Source organism: Actinia tenebrosa, unplaced genomic scaffold (genome assembly GCF_029948245.1).
Source record: "Actinia tenebrosa isolate PJP-AT-01 unplaced genomic scaffold, QUT_ActTen_1.0 PGA_scaffold13__45_contigs__length_12533684, whole genome shotgun sequence".
In the NCBI taxonomy this organism is placed as follows: domain Eukaryota; kingdom Metazoa; phylum Cnidaria; class Anthozoa; order Actiniaria; family Actiniidae; genus Actinia; species Actinia tenebrosa.
In genome coordinates this window covers 1,448,962-1,466,442 of record NW_028292573.1, presented here as the reverse complement: position 1 = coordinate 1,466,442, position 17,481 = coordinate 1,448,962, and the positions used below count along the sequence as shown (strand labels likewise).

The following is a 17,481-nucleotide window of genomic DNA, read 5'->3' as shown; positions in this document are numbered from 1 at the left end:
GATGGATAAAATTTGTCTTCTTGTACTCCAATGGCTGCTATTATGATAACAACCACAAAGAGCTTCAAGTAAAGAGTAATCAGTGGTACTATTGCGCTTTTCTTTAACCAAACGATCAAGTTGAGCAGTGGACTCTCCAGGTACGATTTCCTCTATACAGGTATGAATTACTTCTCGTCCCTTACGAATATAATAGCGTTTTGTGCTTTCTGATGCCTCCTCCAAAGGGACTGTAAGTGCGTGTCGGACCGGACTGATGTCTCTTGATGCTAGATATGCGTTTAAGTTTTCCACAGGTGCAGGATGCATGTCAAAGGACTGGTCTTCTAATTCAAAGGATACACACAAGCTCTTTGATTTTTCACTATATGGTGTATCTAATTCTCCTGTTGTCGTAAAGGACTCATCTGGGTTTGGTTTGAACGTTACTTCTTCATCTATGTCTTGTCCGTCTTTATTCTCTGCCTTTATTAAAATAGGGGAAATAATTTGATAATGAAAAGAACGTATTTCAAAACTTATGCATGGAAGTATATCGTGCCTATTATTGCTTCAAAAACGACCACGCTCTTTGGGTTCTATAGGAAATTTTGCGTCGTCTGGATAATTTGATGTATTCAAATAATGCGCGCCGCCTTTTAAATGTTTACACACAGGAGTTTTCGGGATTCCTGTGTTGCTGTTAAAAGGTATATGTATATAGTGAGCAATCGATTGTATGTTTATCAAAGACAGATAAGAATCAGTTGTCCCGGAAGGTGCTTATCAATGTAGGACAGGGAGTTCTGAGCGTGATCTATTCAAAAAAAGGGTCTTGGCTGCAAATACTTTTAAAGAGGATAGATATCTACCAAGCTGAGAGTTTCCATTTTTGCTGTAAGATCGCTGGCGTCCGCTTGCAGACGTAGCAAAGTTTGTGTATCCATGTGGTCCATATCATAGAGCTTTTTTCTGCAATTAATGCAGATACCTAACATTCCAAGAATGAAAAAAGGTACTGAATAAAACCGATTGACTGTGAAAAATTTAATTCATGAGAAACTGAAACAAACAATTACCTGATCCGACTGGAATAAAAATTCCTGTTTTCTTCAATATCATTTGAGATTGATCTTTACTAATTCCACTTTCGCATTTCGGCCATTTGGCTCTGGACTTGCCGTGGTTTGACAAGAAAGCAGGAACTCGACATCTTGTATTTGAGCCTCTTGCCCATCTCAATCCAAGATTGTATCTATGATAAGCGCATATGGTCAAGGTGTAGATGTCCTTTGGGTGAGAAAATATCGCTGCACGGCAAAGAATCAAGTCGACTTCGTTAACAGGCTCGGTGAAAGCAAACAGAGACTTGTGCGTTGCGATATCCTTGTCGCAAGAAAGTAATGGAACTATGATTTTCTCTCCTCTATCCTCGCATCTATTTTTCTCGTTATCTGTCCGTTTGCATCCATAACGACCACCAACAATGGCTTGAAAAGAGCAGTTGAATTCCATTTGGTAAAAATTTAACCATACAACTACATGCACCCGGCCGTATCAACTGTTTGTTTTATAATTACTACTTTTTACTTGTCGATTTCACTGTCAGATTGTTTATTTCATTTTTTGTTTTGATTTTATTTATTTATTTAGCTTCGCCATTCAAACACTCACACATGAACCCACTCACACATACACATACACGAGAATAATTACATACATACATACACTTTGATGCTATTTTTAGAATTTAATCTAAAAATATCATCCAATGCATTTATTTGATAGTTTGATTTTCTGCACGCGCATAGTACGCGCGCGCTCTACGCTGTTTGCTAACGTTTTCTTGTGCTTTTCTTATGTTCAAATGTTCAAATGTTCAAATTTGCCTCAAGATGACGATGTAGGTCGAAAGCTTTGGAAAATAAATGTAAAAATATTCCAGAAAGTTGAACAAATTACGACTTCGATTTCCTGTCGTATTTGCCAAGCTTTCGACGTGCACATTCATATTCAGGGCATAGTCGAAATAACGAAAAAAAAAAAACCCCCAAAAACGTAATCAAACAGTGTAGGGCGCGCGCAGTAAATGCGCGTGCAGAAAAACGTATGGTTTAAAAATAGCATCAAACTGTGCACATAATGGTTACAAGGCTATACAGGGGGGAATCCTTCTCTTAGTTCATTTTCTCTTGGTTGAATATATTAAAAAAATGATGTAACAAAGTCGCCGGAACGCATCACTCGACTACTCACATTATCGGCTTGATTTGCAAAGAAAAACAACTTTAAAATTTCAAGAAATCTAAAAGGATACAATTTTTTAACATTTTAACTAACCATCAGACTCTAAAAGCAATAAAAAAATATTTTTGGGAAAATGATTTTTTCTCGCTTTTTTGACAATTTGTTTTGATGGCATTTCAAGGAGCTACAACGCGAAGCAAATTTTAGCCTAATTTGAATGCCCTAAATCATCACCTGGTATATATTTTATTTTCACTTAAACTATTTGATCTGAAAGCTTGTTTATTGTACTTCATTTCCTGAAAGTATCAGCCTTGGAACGCAAATACTTCCCCGCAGTCAATCGACTCTTCTATGTAGCATACGGCGGTCTAATTTCGGATTCAGAATCAAAGCGCCTGCTTCGTGAATGCTCAAAAACTTTCTTGCATCACCCAGAATGAGCATTTAGATTGTAAACAACATTAGTTTGATGTCTGTAAACTATTATCTAGCTATATATTATTGATTTATTTTTCGTACTGGAATTTTTTAGACCATAAGGACTTAAGCGTACGAATTCTTTAAGTTAGAAAAAACCTAGGTATCCCATCAAAGACAAGTTTTTTTTCTTATTCTTATTTCTTTATTTTTGTAAAAATATACTTGCTCCAAATCCTCTCCAATTTCAATCAGTTCCACGTTATTTGTAGAAAAAACAAACCCCTTTCGATCTGTACTTTCTCAAAATTAATGGACCTAGTTACGGGACATTATGATTGAATAAACAAACTGAATTTGAGAAGCGTGGCACGTGAACGTCGATCACTTGTACATTTCTTGAATTATATAACCTAATCTACGGACCATTAGATATTTGAGGTGTGTGTGTGTGGGGGGGGGGGGGGGGGGGGGTTTGGTTTTTGCCCAACCCCTACCCCTTTCGAAAGTCTAATGGTCCGTCCCTAAACGAATTTTTGTCAAAATTAATAATAACTAGTGGCTAAAGTGCTTGGCAGTTACTTTTCTACTACCCCATAGAATTATTTAATTAAAAACCCTTTTCAAAACATCACATTTTTGATTCGCGTCAACACTATTGTTTTTGTTTGATTTTGTTTGTTTTTACATGGGGTTTCAGAACTGATTGGTTTAACTAAATTCTTAAATGAAAAAGTCGAGAATCGTCCTTGTTTTAAGAGAAACCAATGGCTAACAAACCGGTTTCCTTCCTATTCATTCGTCTAGAATAAACTGTTTGACAGGAACAATTGTATGGCTTCTATCAATTACAGCCGCAATCGTAAACGACATTCTTAATTAAATCAAGGTATGGTGCTTTGCGCCTTTTAGAGATCTTTCACATAACTCCAACTACTAAACACCATAGTAGAAACACCGACTAAATATGCAAATAAGTCTCTGCACGCACGGGCGAGTGCTTGCGCTGTCTTTTCAATCATTCTTGTGCACAAAATGCAGGCAAAAGTCATAGAGAACAATAGAGTGCAGTCAATAAATGAGGGATTCAGAAAGGTTATGAAGAAAATATGATAACCTTTGCCTGTCAAAGAGTACCCCCTCCCCGCTTCCGCCGCTCATGTTTATGTCTAAACACTACATATATCACATACGGGATTTTACGTTTAATTTGATATGTTTATTGTTGTTTTTTCAAGACTGGATACAATGTACCTACAGCTAACAAAACAGCCAAATTGCGTTAAGTCTCAATCTTTTTTTTTTTAAACTTTTTTCAATCTGTCTTCAATTTCAAATCTATCCAAAAATGTATCAATTCTGTCCATCATTTTCATGGCCTTTGAACACATTTCGGTGTGCGCCTTGTTTGCAGCCACCGACTTTCCTTTAGATTTCTTCCTCTTCTTACATTTTCCCACTGCGGCATCCTGTGACAAGGCTAGCTCTTTTACAGCAGAGTTGGCTTGAACTGTGATTTCTTCTTCCTCCTCTTCCTCGAAATCATCATCCAGATTTGCGTAACTGAACTTCGCCTTTGCTCTTCCTTCTGGACTGCTTTTAGTTGAATATCTATGTCTTAGCCTCTAAGATGGTCTGAGACATTCGGACCGATTGCGTAGCGGATTTTGGCTTACGATTCGGCGAATCCTTTTAATGATAGCCTCTCGTGCTGTACTTGAATAATACTCTTTTATATTTCTATTACCACGAACATTTAAAAAATTTTAAATGCGCTGCTTGACGTGTTGGAGTATCTCATCCCACCCTGAAAATATTGCGTAATTCTCGAGTACAATTACTCGTTCTTCCTCTGAAATAGGTAAACGTCTAGATTTCTTGCCTGAAGGAACTACATAAGAGAGCAAGACTATATTTAATTATCCATCGACCAGCTTTGCTACTTATATTATAGCAAAACGTACCTGAATTCTGACTCCCTGGTAGTTGTTGGACCGTCTCAAGTTCTTCGAATGGTAGCTAGAATTGTGCCATTTTACCATTTGAAAAAGCGTACATTATGGCTCAATGGTTATCGGCTCCTTTATAGCAATATTAAACAAAAGGCAACCTAAAACTTTAGTCTAACAAAAGAGTCTTGCTGGAATGATGACTCTATCTTTATTTTAACAAACTTAGGCCTAACGAATTTCAATTCTTCTGGAAAAAGGGGAGGTTCCAGCTTTGCAAATAAAATAAACATTTCGGATAAAAAAGGGAAAGAACAATACTCTTTTCTTATGGTGCGAAGTTCAGTTACGTAATCCCATTTATTTCATTGTCATGACAGTGAACACAACTAAAGCGCTTTCTATTGTCTAATCGCTACTATTTTGCACATTCCTAGCTCAAAGACATGTTGTATTTTTGATGATCTTTAATTAAAAAAGATAAGTCGGATATCTCATACATGAGAAATATAATTTCGTATATATTGCAAAAATGTGGCTATAGTATCCTGAAATCATAACACTAAATAAACGAAAAATAAATAAACTTGCATCTGGAATAAACTGTATGGCATTTCATTGCATTGTACAAGGGCAAATCGTCTTACATTTTTGAATAATCTAATTATATCTCCCGCGAAGACGACTAACAAAAAGCTTCATGAATACGTCGTTTGTGGGGAAACTGGAATACAGATAAAATTCCCGATAAAATGAGTAATTATAATTCTACTCACTTGCAAGGAATGCATGAATGAAAAGACGGCACAAGCACTCGCCCGTGCGTGCAGAGACTTATTTGCATATTTAGTCGCTGTTTCTACTATAGTGGTTAGTAGTTGGAATTATGTGAAAGATCTCTTTTAGGAGGAACAGGAACACTTAACTCTAGAGCCTCGCAGATAATCTGCAGCATTGGTACCTTGAGATTTCTTAGTCTGTTATTTTTGACCATGGAACATATATCGTATTGGTCGTAAGTGATAGGGTGCTGTAATTGGAGAGTCGAGATAACTGTTTCTCTTGCACTGGAAAAATTCTTCTCTTCCTCTATTGCGTTTGGGTCGATAGCAAGGTCATCTGGGACGGTCTGGCGTACTTTGGCAGCAAGACGAGAAAAATAGGACAAAATTTGTTGTGGCTTTAGGAATTCTGAGACATTCTACAAATTCTGGGTTCAACTTTCTTGCTGAGGTTTGCCCAATGTTGAACTTGTTGACCAAGTAGGTACTCTGTTTTTCGCTAAAGTGGTCAGACTTTTTATTTTCTTTGAGAGCCCAGCCTTCTTCAGCAGGTAAATCCGAGGTCGTCATGTTACTAGACGAGAATTTTAAGGTCGGTAGAACCCCAACCCCCTCTTCCAAGTGGGCTTTGTATTTGACCTTAGCAAGATCAAATAGCGATTGTTTCTCAAGAGATTTCGAGCATCTCTCAAGAGACAAATGCTTTTCAAGGACAGATAGTCTTTGATAAAACTCGCACGCAGCCGTCTTTTGGGCAGGAATATACGTCAGACTGGGTGTGGTTATCAGCGGGCTGCTCGGTGACATTCATCTGTGGCTCTTTTGTTGTACGTGTCGTCACAGAAGCTTTAGACTTGTCGTCTTTAAATGGTTTAAATCACCCGATGAAAAACTACACTACAGCCAAGAGTGACAATTCTCTGCAAATAAATGAATCAATACGTAAAATGAAAGTGAAGCAATGAGTGTGTAGTTCGATTTCCTGTACTAATCTGAATGGGGCGCGCTTTTATTTCATCCAGTTGAGGTATACCAGTTTCATGTTCAAAGTCAACTAGAATATTATCTAATTCACTTTACGGCGAGATTACCTGTAGATTGCTCTTCCAGTCGAATATCTTTTCCCTTCCCGATGTCGTAGGCGCGCCACGTTGTGATGAAGTTGGAGCTGAACTCGAAATTATTGAGCTTGCTTATGCCTGGAATCTTTTGGGCGTACTCAATTTTTTTCTGTTCGGTCAAACCCTCTGAGACATCGCTATCTGTTGAGTCCTTGACCTAAAACAAATTAGATTCCTTGTTTTATCATCTTGAGCAGGACAAAAATTTCATTTCCTACCTGAGAGGGTAGGGGATGGGACGGTGGTATTCGCCTAGTACTGAATCCACGAGAAATCTGACCACCTCAACAATGATGGTTATGAAAATGGTCCCTCCATTTATTTTTATTCTGCCATTCTGCCAAAGTACTGTGCGAATAGAATTCTTATTTTTTTCAATGATCCCCCTCTCCCCCCCCCCCCCCCCCCCCCAAAACCTTGTCCCCTCTCGATGGTAAAAACAAGCGGTCCCTAAAGTAGGTCTATTATTTTTCCCTGGTAAGGTAATTGGCAATCAAAAGGGAGGCAATCTTATGCTTTTATATATGACTTATTTATTTTACATGTAATGATAAGTAAATAATTTCTTACTTCGGAAAGCGTTTCTGGTGGCTTAACAGTAACTGTTGGGCATACTCCTTACAGCGCATCCTCTACGAGACTTGTAATGTACTGGTTACAGCGGCGACACATTGCTTATCACAAGGAAAATAAAATATGAATAAGTTATCAATTCTTATTGGAACATTATGAGTATAAATTTAAAGATTCATAGACGCTAATCAATTAATAACTTACGAGATCCCACAGCAATTAATTTCTTCGTTTTTCTCAAGATAAATGCAGAATGCCTGCTGTTGACTCTATCACTTCCCTTTGCTTTAGCAAATTTGTGCAAAGCCAATTCTTCAGGGACAGTGCAATTGATCTTGCAGCTTCTCCACCGAATACCATACTCGGCTCGATGCTTTGTCATATGCATGTGAGCCTCTTCCACTGAAAAAATGCCTTGGGCATGATAACATAGAGTTTATAAGTCGTAATTTAATCATCTTCCTTCGATCGAATATAATAAAGTGAAACGTACCTGCTCTATCCAGAAGTAATTTCATTTCGCAATCAATCTGATCCTCTGATCGTAACTTTAACCAACCGAAGTGACCAGACACATCGTTTGTGCATTCCTTCAGCGCTATACATTCTATATAACCAGGATAGTCACCGCTCGTTCCAAAACTGCTTTCCTGATTTGAGAGTCCCGCAAAATTACAACTTAGAGCCATTGAAAGCAAGGTTTTGAAACTTCGTAAAAATCGCAATCATACACATGGAAGTGAAATGTACAAGTGATCGACGTTCACGTGCCACGCTTCTCAAATTCAGTTTGTTTATTCAATCATAATGTCCTGTACCTAGGTCCATTAATTTTGAGAAAGTACAGATCGAAAGGGGTTTGTTTTTTCTACAAATAACGTGGAACTGATTGAAATTGGAGAGGATTTGGAGCAAGTACATTCAACAAAAATAAAGAAATAAGAATAAGAAAAAAAACTTGTCTTTGATGGGATACCTAGGTTTTTTCTAACTTAAACAATTCTTAATTCTTAATTCTTAAGTCCTTACGGTCCAGTACGAAAAATAAATCAATAATATATAGCTAGATAATAAAAAGATATAACTAGCTAAAAACTAGTGTGAGCTGCGTCGGTGTTTCTAATGAAACAGTAATGATGAATAATTTACCTTCATTACTGTTTAGCTAGATAATAGTTTAGAGACATCAAACTAATGTTGTTTACAATCTAAATGCTCATTCTGGGTGATGCAAGAAAGTTTTTGAGCATTCACGAAGCAGGCGCTTTGATTCTGAATCCGAAATTAGACCGCCGTATGCTACATAGAAGAGTCGATTGACTGCGGGGAAGTATTTGCGTTCCAAGGCTGATACTTTCAGGAAATGAAGTACAATAAACAAGCTTTCAGATCAAATAGTTTTAGTGAAAATAAAATATATACCAGGTGATGATTTAGGGCATTCAAATTAGGCTAAAATTTGCTTCGCGTTGTAGCTCCTTGAAATGCCATCAAAACAAATTGTCAAAAAAGCGAGAAAAAATCATTTTCCCAAAAATATTTTTTATTGCTTTTAGAGTCTGATGGTTAGTTAAAATGTTAAAAAAGTATCAGATCGATACGAGTACTTTTGAACGAGTGAGGCCTTCTTAAATTTGGATAATGTTTTGGGCTATTCAAACCGGTCCAGAGCGGACCGGAAGTCGATTTTTACATTTTCGTAAAATTTGCCAAAATAAAAAAGCGCTCGAAGTTTTAAACTAGATTTTTTGAAAGAGCTTACCAAAGGGTATCTTCTGACAAAATATGAGAAATTTGAAAATTCCTTCGCTGTCCCGCCATTCTCGACCGTTACGGACAGCCACTCTTAAAGCAAATTAAACTTGAAGGAACCTTATTAACCTTTATCACAACATTAATCGTTCTTAAGGAGGATTTCTATTTAATCGTCTTTAAGTTGTTAATTAAAGGTGTATAAGGTACCTTTACCAACTTTAATCTATTGATTAAAGGTAAGTTATGATAATTTTTCGCCCTGTGACACTTAAACACACTTACACACAATTACACACACCCCCACACACTTACACATATATTTACGCACACTTACAGACACTTACACATACTTACACACACTTACACATATATTTACGTACACTTACCCACACACTTACACACTCTTATACACACTTACGCGCACTGACACACTCTTAGACACACTTATACACATACTTACACACACTTACACACACTTACACCCACACACCTACATATCCTTACACACACTTACACACATTTACACACACACATACACACACACAATTACAAATATACTTACAAACACTTACACTTACACACACTACACACACTTAAACACTCTCACACGCTCTTACACATATACTTACACACACTTACACACACTTATACACACAATTACACACACTACACAGACTTACACACTATTACACACACTTACGCGCGCTGACACACTCTTAGACACACTTATACACAAACTTACACACACCTACACAGTTACACACACTTACACACCATTACACACACTTACAAACACTTACACACAATTACACGCACTTACACACCCTTAGACACAATTATACACATACTAACACACACCTTTACACACTTACATACCTTTTTACACACCCTTACGCACACTTACAGACACAAACACAAACTTACAGATTTAACTGGCACACATTTACACACACTTAAATACACTTACACACACTCACACACCCTTATACACACACTTGCACACACTTACACAAACTTTCACATATACTTACACACACCTACACACACTTACACACACCTCAACATATCCTTACACACACTTACAACACTACACGGACTTACACACTCTTACACAAACTTACGCGCACTGACACAATCTTAGACACATTTATACACATACCTAAACACACCTACACACAGTTACACACACTTACACACACTTACACACAATTACACACACTTACACCCACTTACACACATTTACACACACTTACAAACACTTACACAGACTTACACACACATTTACACACACTTACACACATTTACACACACATTTACACACATTTAAAGTCATTTACACACACTTACACACATTTACACACAAACTTACATATATTTACACACACTTGCACACACCTTTACACACACTTACACATACTTAAAAAAACTTACACACACTTGCACACACTTACAAACACTTACACTTAATTACATTCACACTTGCACACATTTACACACTCCTGCACACTTACACACACCTTTACACACACTTACACACACTTACACACACATTTACACACATTTAAAGTCATTTACACACACTTACACACATTTACACACAAACTTACATATATTTACACACACTTGCACACACCTCTACACACACTTACACATACTAAAAAAACTTACACACACTTGCACACACTTACAAACACTTACACTTAATTACATTCACACTTGCACACATTTACACACTCCTGCACACTTACACACACCTTTACACACACTTACACACGTTTACAAACACTTGCACACACTTACAAACACACACACATTTACACACACTTACAAACACACTTACACACATTTCACACACTTACACACACTTGCACACAATTGCACCCACGAGCACACACTTACAGACATTTACACACAACTATATTAACACTTGCACACACTTACACACACTTGCACTTACTCTTATGAAGTCTATTGCGACTTGGTTCATAGCTACAGCAATGGAAAAACGTCTTCTCTTATGTCCAAGTTTCTACCCAAAGGTAATCCATTTGATCTGGTAGAATACGCTCCCATTTCTTTAAACTATGATTTGTCTCGCGAATTGGTAGAAAGCATAAACGTCACCATTAAAGTGGACGGAGAGACAGTGGATTTCAACGGGCGAAAGATCAATCTCGTCCTGGAATTCATATAATGCCCCGCGTAGAGGACAAACTCAAGATGATTTACTATGGGCCCGAAGGCTATTGGAGAGGAGCGTCAGCTATCAAGAAACTTGCAGCCGCGGCCAGGGTATCAGAAGAAAGGGCTAAGAACTGGTTAAGAAAACAAACCCTCTGGCAGGTTTATCTTCCCGTGCCCAAGTACATTCCCAGGCCCAGCTTCACCGTAAATGCCCCCAATGAAGTTCATCAGGCGGATTTGCTGTTTTTACCGCACGACAAGGTGAGAAGAAAGACCTATAAATACGCTTTGACCGTAGTCGATATCGCAAGCAGATACAAGGACGCCGAACCCATAACCAGCAAGGATTCTGGGGAAGTCGCAGAAGCCCTGAGTAGGATTTATAAGCGCGTTTTGAAATGGCCCAAGCTGCTGCAAGTGGAAGCGAGAACAGAGTTCATGGGCGTGTTTACCAAGACCCTGAAAGACCACAGCACCAAGATTACGAGAGCCGAAGCAGAGTACCATAGGGAAATTTATGAGGATCACAGCGTGGGCCTTGAGGGTTGTAAACAATAGCCGAGCAAGCAAAGAGAACACGAGGGAAGGAGATCATACCACTCACTGTAGAAGAGATCAAGAACGTCGAAGAACGCTGGGTGAAGAGAGTACAAGCAAATGTCAACATTGATTTAGAGAATCCAGGCTGGACAATAGTGAAGGACGATAAGAGCATACTGCTGGGGTTTAAGAAAGGGTTTCTCTGTCCCTATCAAAGTCAAGCTAGGATCTCTTTACGTATACAATTTATTCCACAAGAATTTCAACTCGATTAGCCAAGCAAATCAATCTTGTCACGCTCGATCTTTTGTTCGGTAAAAACTACAATGTAAGACATGAATTACAGATTACAGACAAATTATACATGAAAAGGAGACGAATTTTTAAGGATAACAACCTAGATACTTACAATCTTGCGGGGTATACATAAATATCCTTATCCTTCGCTTTACTTTTACCTCAAGTGCAATTTTGTGACAATATAAAAACAAACAACATGAGTCTTCTATCTCGAGCCTCGTGGTCTTTTTCCCACAAAAATGACTTCAAATCTTTGTGCTGGTTTTTTTTCACAGTAAATATTATATGTGATTAAATAAGAAGACTATAAAGAATCAAAAAAGGAAAATAAAAGATTATCTCCAAATTCTTTGAAATCTTAAAAATTAATTTGATTAACTATGAGGTCAAGAAGCTGACAAATTGTTGTCATAATTTGTCCTCTAAAATTCTAACGATGTATTCTACATTGTACTTTCTGAATTCTTGTAAATATTTCAAATACTAGATTTTCTTATTTCAAATAATAGTTTTCAAATTGACATTCAACGTTTCGTATTCTACATGCTACTTTTGCTATTTTGGCAGGGTCTGGAAGGGTATTCGCGGGAACCCGAGAAAGGGATAAAATATAGCGCGGGATCCGGGAAACTACAAAAATATGTTACCTGATTCGGGATACTGGCATCGGCCGTAACTCGGGAACTGCCGAATTCGATGTTCGGGATGCGGGATTAATTAATCATTAATTTAAAAAAATTAAACGTGTAAGATACGCCCATTGATACGAGCGAAGACGAAATGAATATCAAAAACAATATGTACACATTCAGGATGAGCTGTTACTCATGTTTGACATGCACGTTTTCGTATTTGACGTTCTACCTCAATCCGATAGACGATCGACATCGTGGGCGCACTAGACAATTTTTGTCGTCTAATAATTTTGACCTAGTTAGAATTTTGGAGGACATTGGACACTGGACATTGGACCATATGAAAACAACAAAGTCCAATATCATCCATCGAATCCAATGGCATTGTTCACAGCGACCAGAAATCAATAGCAAGAATCTTAAATGAGCATTTCTCAACTGTTGCAATTAAACTGGCAGACAAATTTAAAGCCTGTCTGAAAGTCATTTCATCTGTAGTCCAGAAAGTCACCGAAGCTAGGTTTACATTTAAACCAGTTACCGAACAGTTTGTTCTGAATCAACTTTTTCATCTCAAAACAAACAAAGCGATTGGGTTGGATCGAATTGGTGCACGTCTGTTAAAAGACTCTGCTCCAGTTGTATCTCCAATTCTTGCAACGCTGCTGAATTGTTCACTCGAATCAAAAACATTCCCTAAAATCTGGAAGCAAGGTAAAGTGGCGGCCCCGTTTAAATCAGGAGATCGCTTAGACAGTAACAACTACAGACCCATAACAGTTTTACCTACAGTGAGTAAGATATTGGAACGAGCAGTGCCTCAACAGTTGTATACCTACTTAAGCGATCATAAGATTTTGTCATCAAAACAATTTGGATTTCGTTCCAAATTATCAACAACTACCGCACTGGCTCATTTCACCGATAGTATATTGCATAACCTTGATGAAAGGCGTGTAACTGGCGCTGCCTTTATCGATTTGTCAAAGGCGTTTGACACAGTAGATCATGGCTTGCTAATGTCTAAATTGAGCGCCATCGGAGTCTGTAATCAAGAGTTGGACTGGTTCTCATCGTATCTATCCAATCGACAACAAGTAACTGTAGTTGGAAATTGCAAGTCATCTGCTGAAGTTAAAATAGGAGTGCCACAGGGTAGTATTTTGGGCCTCTCTTATTCATAGTGTTTGTAAACGACCTTCCTACATGTCTCCAACACTGTAAAGTAGTAATGTATGCTGATGACACTGTGATTTATTTCTCGGGTTCTACAAAGGACGTTGAATGTTACATCAACAGAGATCTGTCAAACTTAGCCTCATGGTTCACTGATAATCGCCTGACATTAAACGTTTCAAAATCCAAATTTATGGTTTTTGGAACCCCTAAATCTGCAAATTTTAAAAGTGCTCAATCCATCTCGGCTCAGGTGAATGCTACAACTCTGGAAAGAACGACAAGCTTCAAATACCTTGGTATTGTACTCAATGAGAACTTGTCCTGGGCTGATCATGTGGACTTGATGTCGAAGAAGATCAACCAAAGGATTGGTGTTATCAGACGAGTTTCAAAGTTTGTGCCCCTTGATGCTAGGATAACCTTATACAACAGCCTTATTGCTCCACTCTCTGACTATGGCGATATTATTTGGGGAGACAAAAAAAATCAAGTTCAAGTTTAAGTTCAAGTTTATTTTTACAAAATAATGACTATATATACACAATTTATCACCCTCCCGCAAATAGCATAAAGCTAATCTAGGCGGGAGGCGATATATTACATTAAATAAATATTAGAAGATTTACAAATAAAATATGACGATAAATAAATGAAAAACTAACAGTTTACTTGAAATAAAGAAACGAAAAAGGGGGGAAAAAAAGGAGAAAAAGGAAAAATGATACTAACCAAGTATTGAAAATCAAGAAATAATTATTTATAAATAGTCGCAATATATAAAGACTCAGTCCGAGACGTTCAAAGTATAATGTAGTCTGTCTACAATAGTGGAAGTGTCAACATAGCTATCTTCTCTTAGGAGAAAATCAGATAGTGTTTTACGTAATATTAACTTAAACTTCTTCTTTTTTAATTTACGCAAATTGCTCGGTATCGTATTCCATAACCTAGCTCCAAATCTTGAGAATGATTTTTTTTTTACTTCCAGTTGAGATTTTTTAATATAGAAATTTCCTGATGATGAGAATCTTGTGTTGTATGAGTGAATACTCGTAGCAAGGGTAAATTGATTTAGAATAATAATACTTTATTCAAAAAATGTAGATTACATATTTTGAAAAGGAAGACATTGAGGTTAGCCCTATATAAGTCCCCTAATTTAAAATAAATAAATAATTTTAAGAACTAATAATATATATATATATATATGTACAATACTAACTTCAAAAAATGTTCATGTGTTTCTTAAGTCTTGTTTTAAATTTATTTACGTTGGGTTCATCTGTATGATTTACTACGTTATTAGGAAGATCATTCCAAGATTTGATTATTCGCACAAAAAAAGAATATTTGTAACAATTTATTCTAGCAGATTTGGTCTGTATTTTAAATTGGTGATTAGCTCTCGTTTTCGTACTTTTACAAAGTTCAAAATAGTCACTGAAATCTAGACCGTTCATCTTGTGTACAATCTTATAGCACTCAACTAGAGAGAGGAATTCCCTTCTAAGTTGCAAAGAGTTCCATTTGAGTATCTTACATCTGTCTTCATATGCCATCTCTTGTCGTTTTTGACCTAGTGCGATGCGTGACGCTCTTCGTTGTATAGATTCAATTGCATGGATATCCTTTACTAGGTGTGGTGCCCAAACTGGGCATGCATATTCCAGAATGGGACGGACCAGTGATTTATAGAGTATGGAAAAGATTTCCTTATTTCTACTACCCGTGGTACGTTTAACTAAACCAAGGACTTTATTTGCTTTATGTACAATTGCTTCTACATGTTTGGACCAACTTAGATCGCTCGACATTATAACTCCAAGGTCTTTGTAGTCATGTACGTTCTTTAATGCTGTGTCGGATATGTGATATTGTGTTCTATTCTTATCACCCTTATGAGTTATCCTCATGGCTTCACACTTTTTAGGGTTAAACTTGACTTGCCAATCCGCCGCCCAGTCTTCTAAAGAAGCAAGGTCCGACTGTAGAGCTGTTACATCCCCAACGTCGGTTAGTCGTCGATAGATCTTAGTATCATCAGCAAACAATTTGATGCTTGATGTGGCTACATTTGGAATGTCATTTACATATAACAGAAACAAGATCGGCCCCAGAATTGAACCTTGCGGGACACCCGATGTTACTGGAGACCAATCAGAAAAGGATCCACGTATTTGCACTCTTTGTTTTCTATTAGTTAGAAAATTCCTGAACCACAATAGTAATTGATCGTCAATGCCATACCTGTTAAGCTTGAAGAGTAGGCGTTCATGTGGAACGCTGTCAAACGCCTTTGACAGGTCTAAAAAGATAACATCTGTCGCTTTTGAGGTATTTCTTGATAAATACCAGTCATTATAGCTACTTAGAAGTTGGCCTACCGTTGATCTGCCTTTTAAGTATCCAAATTGATTTTGGTTTAATAGTTGATGTTCTGTCCAGAAGGCTATGACTCTTGATCGTACTATTTTCTCTGCCACTTTACAAATGATAGATAATATTAAGAGGTGCAAGCTTATTTTCAATATCATGCATTAACTGGGCGACCGATTCATAGTAGAGGAAATTAATTGGTAGTGTATTAGCTCTGATAAAAAGAGGAATGGCATGTTGGGATCTATCAGTGAAGTACTTTGCAGCCTCGGGGTTAAGTGATGGTAAATACTAACGTGTTTCAAGGTCATGAAAGTAGGAAGACCAAGGTCACTTGGGGTCGAATTACGTAACGCCTTTTTGGCAGCCATTACTTCTTCCTTCGCTAAACGGCGAGTAAACTTGCAAATAATAGGATCAGGATAATTTTGTCCGGGGCGACTAGGCTTCCTCTTAGGAACTCTATGAGCAGTGTCGATGTCTTGTAAAGTGACATCACTTGCACCCATACTGTGAAAAATCTTTAAGCACAGATCTGCAGTGGAACGGGAAGATTCTCGTATCTCTGTTTGAGGGACGCCAACGATCTTGATGTTGTATTGATAGCTATATTGCTGAATGCTTTCAATAACTTCGTCAATCTGATAAATCTTAATTGAGAGCTCTGCTAGTGTAGTAGAAATTCGGTTAATTTCGCGACTAAATGTGGCACTCGAAGCCGAGAGCCCATCGTACTCATCACTGAGAAACTGCAATCCTTTGGCTTGATCTGTTAGTTGAGCACAAGGGGCTTCTTTCTCGACTGCGGATTTAAGTTTTTCCATGTCTTTAGCTAATTCCTTAAGCTGTTCTTTTAAAGCGTCATTTTCCTTTCTTAAAGACTTTAAATTGTCTCCCATATTAGTCAAATTTAGTTTTAAATCAAAATTTACCAGATCTTCGCGGAGCGAAAACTCGACGTCCCTACTCCGTGACGACCAGTTCAAAAGTCACGAAACCCTCATGAAACCCTCATGAAGCAATTGCAAGTACTACAGAATAAAGCTGCCAATACACTCTTGGACCGCCCTCCAAGAAGTTCTGCAAGTGATGCGCTGGCCACCTTAAACTGGAAGCCCCTATCGACGAAAAGAAAACTGCACCGTTTAATTACTGTATATAAGTGCTTGAATGGCGGAATTGACTTTGACTTTGAATTTAAACTGAACTCAGATTACCATAACTATAACACTAGATCTAAGAATAATATACACCTTAGGAATTCACATTCTAACTTTGGACAGCAACGTTTTATATATCAAGCCAGTAATGAATGGAACAGTTTAGACATTAACATCAGAAAATCGTCATCTTTATTACAATTCAAATCAGTAGTTAGTAGTATTTTATAATGGACTTTAATCTCTCTCTTTTTATTATATGACAATTTTATATATAACAT

At 37.5% G+C, this 17,481-nt stretch overlaps 2 protein-coding genes across 2 annotated transcripts; both read right to left on the bottom strand.

The window, feature by feature from the left end:
- Positions 1-14,871: 14,871 nt before the first annotated feature.
- LOC148911577 (uncharacterized) lies at positions 14,872-16,009 on the bottom strand. Its single transcript, XM_089029287.1, has one exon. The coding sequence runs from the start codon at positions 15,575-15,577 to the stop codon at positions 14,888-14,890; it is 690 nt and encodes a 229-aa protein (XP_088885413.1). The 5' UTR covers positions 15,578-16,009; the 3' UTR covers positions 14,872-14,887.
- Positions 16,010-16,201: 192 nt separating this feature from the next.
- Positions 16,202-16,939, bottom strand: LOC148911576 (uncharacterized). The gene has a single exon (XM_089029159.1). The coding sequence runs from the start codon at positions 16,937-16,939 to the stop codon at positions 16,202-16,204; it is 738 nt and encodes a 245-aa protein (XP_088885285.1).
- Positions 16,940-17,481: the final 542 nt, after the last annotated feature.